The following is a 7,960-nucleotide window of genomic DNA, read 5'->3' on the forward strand; positions in this document are numbered from 1 at the left end:
GTAGTCCTCTACGACGGCCGTGAGGTAGGGTGGGAAGCGGAAATAACCTCTCATCGCCTGCACCACCCTACCCCAGGGCAGGGTGTTGAACGCATTTGCGATATCTAATGATATCGCAACTGCCACCCTGCCCTCCGACACTATGGCCCCCGAGAGGGACTTTAGATGCAGCACTGCATCCACAGTTGATCTGCCTCTCGGAAGCCATATTGGCCGTCGCCTAAATCAGGACCCTCCCGGGACATATGCCTCTTGAGGCGGGTCTCTATTATACGCTCGAAGAGCTTGCCCGCCTCATCCAGGAGGCATATGGGCCGGTACGCGGAGGGGAATCCTCCGGCTTGCCCTCTTTTCGGAGGAGGACCACGTTGGCCCTCCCCCAGACTGGGGGGAATCTCCGTTCCCTCATGGCCCTTGTGAAAAGGCACGCGAGCCTGTCGCTCATATACCCTGAGGCCAGGGTGAGGACACGGCCGGGGATACCATCGGGTCCCGGAGCTTTCCTGCTCTTGACCCTCTTGGTAGCCTCGGCCACCTCCTCCTCGGTGACTCCCGGAACCTCCCCCTGTTGTTCGGGGGAGGGGTTACGTACTGGGAGATGGGGTCTTCCCCCCCAACCGGGAATAGGGTCCCCATCACCCGTCCCAGGAACCGGGAGTCAAGCGTCTCCGTCAGAGGGGGCGCCCATGGTCTCAGCTTTTGCATGACCATCCTGTATGGGCGCCCCCACGGATCCGCGTCCAACGAGAGGAGGAGGTCGTCCCCACCCCTTTCCTCTGGCCACCCCTATGGCGGCCGGAGTTCTTTCGCGGCTGCGCAGAACTCCCGCCGGGCGGCCAGAGGGACCTCAGGGTCCGCGTCCCAACGCACTGCTCGGAACATGCGCCTGAGATGGACCGACCTCCGCCGCAACGCGGCAATTTGGTCGGTCCACCACCAGGCGCATCGTTTTGGGCAGGCCTTGACTCTGGGCATGGAGGCATCGCACGCGAGTGCGAGAACCTGCATAACCTCCATGACCTCAGAGTCAAGGTCCTGCCCGTCCTTCCACTGTGGCCAGGTGGAGCCCATCAGGGAGATTTCCAAGTCCTCCCTGTTTAACTGGGCTAGAGCCCATCTACCGGGCCGGGGTCCGTCCGTATTGCGGGGCCGTAGGCCATCGGGGGTGACGGAGAGCTCCATCTCTATTAAGAGATGGTCCGACAATGATTCCAGCTCCTCCGCCACCCTCCAGGTCCGCACCCTTCGCAGGGCCGAGGGGGTCGCCCAAGACAGGTCGATAATAGACTCCCCCCTCGACCCCACGAAGGTAGATTTTCTACCATCGTTCAAGATGTGCAGACCTAGGCCCACGGCCCAATCCGCCGTTACCTCCCCCCTCCTGTCATCGCGCCGGGAGCCCCATAGCTCCGATTTGGCGTTGAAATCGCCGGCGACGATGACAGGACCCGGGAGATGTCTCTTGATGACATCTCCCATTTCTTGGAGCCTGGACTTGTAGTCAGCCAAGCCCAGGCTCTTCTCTGGGGGGAGGTATACCCCGACCACGGCGACGACTCCCCACCTGACCACAACAAACCCCCTCCCGCGATCCACGTATTTCGCAGGGGGTGAGTTATTACTCGCCTTCCACACTATAGCGACAGAGCCCACCTCGTCCCCGAACCATCTTTGTTCCTGGGGACATGGTGAGGCTCTGCCGCTATGCCTAGGCCTGCACCACGCTCCGTCATCGTGTGCTCAAACAGCGATAGAGCTTGACGGGCGAGGTGCAGGTTCCCTTGCAGTAGCTTACTGTCCATTATCCGGTTCAGTGATGACCACCACTTTTTCCCCCGGCTGTTCGCCGTCGGTATCCTCGCTCTCTACTGGCCTCACTCTCTTCTCCCCCCTTTTCTCCACCACCTCCATCCTCTCATCTCCAGTGGGGATCTGAGGGGGGGGCGAAAGAGGGAGTGAGGTTCTCCGCTTCCTTTGAGGGAGAGGAGGCTGGGACTCCGGCTCCAGTTCCCGATTTGCCTCCTCCTCCCTCTCCTTTCCTTCCTCCTCTTTCCTTATTCCCTCTGGGGATGCGGGAGGGTCCCGTGGCGGCGGTGCGGTCGCCATTCTCCCTCTCACCTCATCCCCAGAGATTTTCTTTTTTCCCTTGGGGGGACGGCAGGATGGTCCCCCCATCCTATGTCCCGATTTGACACCGGCCTCCTCGCAGATTTGACACCTGGCTCTTGAGCTACAGTCCCGAGCCAGGTGTCCGGGTTCTCCGCATCTGTAACAGTTGGCTCTTCTATCGCTTTTACTTTTGCAATTAATCTGCACGTGCCCTCTTTCCAAGCATTTAAAGCACTGGAGGGCCCTTGCCTGTAGAAGTTCTACTTTGGCCTGCGTCCAACCTATTTTGATGTTTCCTAGTTCGGCGACTTTCTTCGCCGCCGCGAGGGGGCATTGTATCCACAGTGTTCTGTACTCATTCCACGCCTCCCTTATTTTCCCGGTCTTGATCTCTCCTATTCTACATCCCCCCACTCTTGCCACTACCTCCGCTGCTTCACTTTCCGTGGTTGAAATCTCCATTCCTTTGATTCGCAGCTCTCCCATCTTTTGCGGCCTACTGACTTTGGCTCTGTCGGTCAGAACCTCTTTTAATTTTTCCGCCAGTAGGTCCGCCTGTTTTCCCCTTTCCTCTCCCGGTATCTCGAGTATCAGAGCTCCGGTAGCCCCTACTCTGGTCTTGATTTTTTCGATCCCAATTCCGGTTAAATCGATCTTCTTTTTCGCCTCCGCTAGGAGGTCTTTGTATTGCCCCCGTTCAGCGGTTACTGTTACCGCCGCGGTATTGGGGACTCTCCTCTTCACCTTTTTCTCCTCCTTCCTTTCTATTTTAACTACTTTTTTTATTTCCTGCCTTTTCTTTTCTTCTTTCTCTTTCTTCTTCTCTCTCCTCCCTATTACCTTCGACCATTCTTCTCCCTGTGTTGTGGGTGCCCCTTCCTTTTTAATTTGCTCCTGATACTCTCTCCTTTGTTCTTTTGTGGGTGGCAGCTGAGGATATTCCTGCATGTATTTATTTCCTCCATGTTGTACCGACTCTCTCTCCATTCCTTTCCCTTTGCTTTCTCTATTGCCCTTCCCGGCCCCTCGTTTGGGAGTTTCCTTCTCCTGCTGTGTCCACTTATTTAGGGCTTTAAACACTATTTTGGACACTTCCTCTTCTAGCCCTTTCTTCGTTGGCTTTTCCTTCTTCCTTTCTATCCTTACTTTTTTATTGAGTAGGATATCCTCCCTAATCTTGGGGCCTACCTCTACTGCCTTTGCGACCCTGGCTTCCTTTATCGAGCGTCTCTTTTCCCTCGGGATCAAACCCTTTTGGACTTCTATCACCCCAACTGGTATCTCTTCCTCCTCCATCATGTCCACCATAGGTGGGGTGATCGCCCTTTCCCTCTCTACGTGGACCAGGGGCGAGGGAGCACCCGCCACGTGTTGTTGTGGTGCTTTCTTTAAACCTTGGTCCGCGTTTCCTGGCTGCTTCGAGGGCGGGGAGGATACCGCTACTTGCAGCGGTGCCTCCCTTATACCTCGAAGCATTTCTTTTACCTCCTCTAATTCCTTTCTTACCTCCTTCAGCGACGTCTTGAGACCTACATTTTCCGTCCGCAGTTCTTCTATTAGGTCGAGATTGCCTCCGCATTTGTCCTGCGCCATTTGCATGGACAGGACGTTTGCTCCTGCTGTTATAGCTGCAGCTGCGTCTCTGAGGACCTTTACATGGGTTCCTTTTAGGCTTTTCGATTTCTGCGAAAAACCGAGGACTTTAGCGGACGCTTCAAGAATCGTCGCTGTTATGTCGCGGAAGGGAGCCTCCTCCAGGTGTTCCGTCAGCCTTCTAATTTCCGCCTTATATTTCCTGTTGGCGGTACAATCTAGGAACTCCTCCATGGGATTTTCTAACCCTTTCAGAAGAGTTTCCTCTCTTTTCTGTTCCATTATGGCAAGTTTCCTTGCCATAAACTCCTTCTTGAGTCGGTATCCCCCAGTTGTTTCGGGCCTGCCCCTACCTCTAGTTGCTTTCTCTACCAGACGTTCCTCGTCTGTGTTTCCTTCCTCGTCTCTGGGGATTTCCCACTTCCCTTCCTTTTTCATGGTGACTTCATCACCGTCATCGGAATCCTCTTCCTTTGAGGTGGCGAATGGCGTTGAGTCGTCGACCTTGATGGGCGATCGGGACCTATCGCTGTTGTCGGTCTCTTCCGCCTTCCTCTTCTCTAGGAGCTTTGCGCTCCTGAGTCCCTCTCTCCTAACCGTCACCTGGCTTTTGCCAGGTCGGCTTCTCAAGTCCTTTGGATTTGCCTGGGTCGTCTTAATCATTTCCGAATCCGATGTATCGTAGTTTGAGGAGGTTATATAATCAGTCATCTTGGTTTGAACCTCACAACTCTGCACGGCTCCGGTGCCCGGGCATGCCCGCATCCCCCCGGAAAGGGGGAGTCTCCGAGTTCCCCCAGAGGAGCACCATATGGCACGGGCCGACGGAATATTACATCGTCGGCACTGGCCTCCCGCCCCCTACACGTGCCCTGACCACCATTTCTGGTGGCCAGACCGCTTTCGGGGGTCCCACACCTCCGACAATGTGGGCACCGTGCAGAGCGCCGCCACGCGGGGGGCCCCATGGAAGGAGATAGTTCACCGGTGTCGCACCCCACCGGGAACGTCTCCCCCATGGCAGCCAGCGTGCTCGCGCCGCCCGAGAGTCCGCTTTAGGGTGATGCGATCGCATTCCCTCGGGCACAGCACACAGGGGCTCCGGCCCCGCCTCGGAATACGTCCGAGCGGCCCGGAGCACCCCTCCACCCCCCGCGTACCGTGAGGGGTTCCAAACCCTCACGGTGTGCAGACCCGGGTGTGGGTACCTCTCTCCGCCTGGCCGTGGCCAGGACGGATGAGGGAGAGGATCGTTCCCTTTGGCTGCCGGAGCACTGGCGTGCAATGCCTCCGGGAATGAGTCCTCTGGTTGGCACATGAGGGTGTCTCGACCCCGACCTCGGAATACGTCCGAGCGGCCCGAGACACCCCTCCACCCCCCGGGTACCGTGGGGCAAGCCCCACGGTGTGCAGACCCGGGTGTGGGTTCCTCTGTCCGTTCGACCGGGCCGAACGGGTGAGGGAAGTCGGGGAGTCCACCTTCGAGACGAAGGTGGGGTCCTCTCCCCTCGTCACCCTAGGCTGCCCCGACCCCGACCTCGGAATAAGTCCGAGCGGCCCGGGACATCCCCTCCACCCCCCAGGTACCGTGGGAATAGTCCCACGGTGTGCAGACCCGGGTGTGGGATCCTTCATTCGCCCAGCCGTGGCTGGGACGAGCGAGGGAGAGAGGTCCTCCCCTCTTCGGCTGCCGGAGCACCGGCGTGCGATGCCTCGGAGGGTGGGATCTCTCAGGACGCGACAGGGTACCCCGACCCCGGCCTCGGAAACGTCCGAGCGGCCCGGAGTACCCCTCCGCATCTCAGGCACCACGGGGGAGGAGGATCCCCATGGGGTGGAGCCCTGGATTCAGGTACGTCCCTCCGCCCCGGTCTAACCGTAACGGTCCAACCGAGGCGGGAGGAAAGGGTTCTCTCTCTTCGGCTGCCGGAACACCGGCGTGCAATGCCTCGGAGAGAGAGGTCCCCTTCCTGGAGCGAGTGTGGAGGAGGTCATCCCTGTCGGCTGCCGGAGCACCGGCGTGCAATGCCTTCAGGGATGATGATCTCCTCCCACCCGCTCTGTGACCGTGCTGGTCATGAACCAGGCTGGTCACTCAGCCCGGTCGGGTGCTCTTGGTCCAGTCCCTCCGTACAGACCACTCCGGCATGGTAGAACCTGCCAGGGGCCGAAACCCCCGCCGGCACAGCTCTGTACATCATCGGGACCTTCAAGCCTCCCCACCACGTCAAGGTGGCACCCACGGGGAGGGAGGTAATCTAATCTAACCTAACCTCACGTAACCCAACCTAACCTAACCTAACCTAACGGTCAGGTCAGGTTAATTGTAAGGTTAAGGCTCTGCAGACATTGGTTTTTAGGTGAAAATTTGCCTGTCAGGGAGTATATCACAATTTTATCGCATATTTCTGTGATTTTTAGGTTTTTTGAGGTTAGGGTTGAACCAAGATCCGTTGGGCCATTTCTGATAGCGGATTTGGATTCAGCGCGTCAAAATACATAGGAATACACATGTCTTGTCCCCAGATTAAGACACTCTTTTTTTGTGTGGCTATGTAAACATACGCCATTTATCAATCGTGCATTTGGCGACGGCGGCGGTGGCGGTGGCGGCGGCCAATGACATGTCCGATACAAATTCTCTATTTTCGTTCCCGTCCTCATCGTGACGCAACACGTCGGCCCGACTGAGCAACAGCAGCAACAGAGCGCCGGCTCAATCTTCGTCAATGATCAACGCTTTACCTGGTCGCAGAGCAAAATGACTCTCCTCATCGTGTCGCCAATGCCGTTCGTCGTCGTTTGTCGTTTGTCCGGCGACGGTCATCGACAACGTATCGTTCTCTGCCATGATCAGCTGGTCTGCTGTCGCGTTGCAGGCGCCGCGAGTCTTGGACGCAGCCGCTGTACGAGCGGACCATGCGAATCCAATGTTGCCTCGAGAGCATCGATTATCCAGTCGTTCAAACTCATGTCGACGCGGCCTCTCTCTCTCTCTCTCTCTCTCTTCGTATTCTGTAAACCGCGAATACTTTGTAAGGTCGGCGACACGGCACGACGCTAATAATAATATGTAGTCCAAGATGCATCCAGCGCGATTCTTTCGTGAGCTACAGCGTCAGCCGCTTTGGCGCATCGACAGTGACGCTTTGGTAATGGATGTTGCGCTCCATTCCGAAATTTTTCGAAACATTTTTTATTCTCATCGGCTGGAATGGCCTTTAGTATGGCGGTCGGTCTTTTGGATGACCGGGATGGTATCGAAACGATTTCCTTTCATCACCAATTTCAGTTTGGGAAATAGCCAGAAGTCGCACGGAGCCAAATCAGGTGAACACGGTGGATGATCGATAACTATGATGCTTTTTTTGGTCAAGAATTCACGTACCACGATGGCTTTGTGCGATGGTGCATTATCGTGCAACAAAAACCAACTACCTGGCTCTCGATATTCCGGTCGAACTCGTCGAATTCTGGCCCACAATCGTTGTAGAACTCCCAGATAATATTCTGCGTTCACCGTCTGACCTTCTGGGACGAATTCACTGTGAACAATTTCTTTTGAATCGAAGAAAACGGTCAGCATTGTTTTGATTTTGCTCTTCTGAAAGCGTAATTTTTTCTCTTTTGGCTCTTCTGGTGCTGACTTCCATGCCGCACTCTGATGTTTTGTTTTCGCTCGTATTGAAAACATCACGTTTCATCACCAGTTACAATGGCTGACATGCTTGCCGGATTCCTTCGAGAATCCCCATCATCCAAAAGACTTCGACCGCCATACTAAAGGCCATTCCAGCCGACGAGTATAAAAAATGTTTCGAAAAATTTGTTGAACGTTTCCAACGCTGTATTGACTCAGGAGACTATTTTGAATAAACAAGAATAAAAAATCAAAATAATAAACGCTTTGTATTTTTTTAGACTAGTCTCATTGGATCTGGGACAGACTGTGCATATATACAGGGTGACCCAAAAGTAACGAACCATCCGATTTTTTTCGTAAACGCAACATTTTAGAGAAAAAATGGTACAGACAAAAGTTGTAAGGCTTTAGAGAATCTATTTAGTGATGCCATAAATTTGACTTTGTAATGACCTCGAAAAGCCCAGTCAAGATCAACATAAAAATCTTAAATAGAAACTTGAACTTTTTATTACAACGTCTTTTTCTACCAATTAATTTCAACAACTTTTGTCTGAAACATTTTTTATTTGCCTAATATTTTTCGAGATATTTGAGGAAAAGTTTGGTAATTCT

At 54.6% G+C, this 7,960-nt stretch overlaps 1 protein-coding gene across 1 annotated transcript; it reads right to left on the reverse strand.

Annotated features, from left to right (window-relative positions):
* Positions 1–786: 786 nt before the first annotated feature.
* Positions 787–4,467, reverse strand: LOC112588441 (uncharacterized). Its single transcript, XM_025298417.1, has 4 exons — positions 2,950–4,467; positions 2,119–2,727; positions 1,796–1,932; positions 787–1,714 (listed from the first exon to the last, which is right to left on the reverse strand). The coding sequence occupies exons 1-4, from the start codon at positions 4,465–4,467 to the stop codon at positions 787–789; spliced, it is 3,192 nt and encodes a 1,063-aa protein (XP_025154202.1).
* Positions 4,468–7,960: the final 3,493 nt, after the last annotated feature.

This window comes from Harpegnathos saltator, unplaced genomic scaffold, assembly GCF_003227715.2.
Source record: "Harpegnathos saltator strain DR-91 unplaced genomic scaffold, Hsal_v8.6 scaffold218, whole genome shotgun sequence".
NCBI lineage: Eukaryota > Metazoa > Arthropoda > Insecta > Hymenoptera > Formicidae > Harpegnathos > Harpegnathos saltator.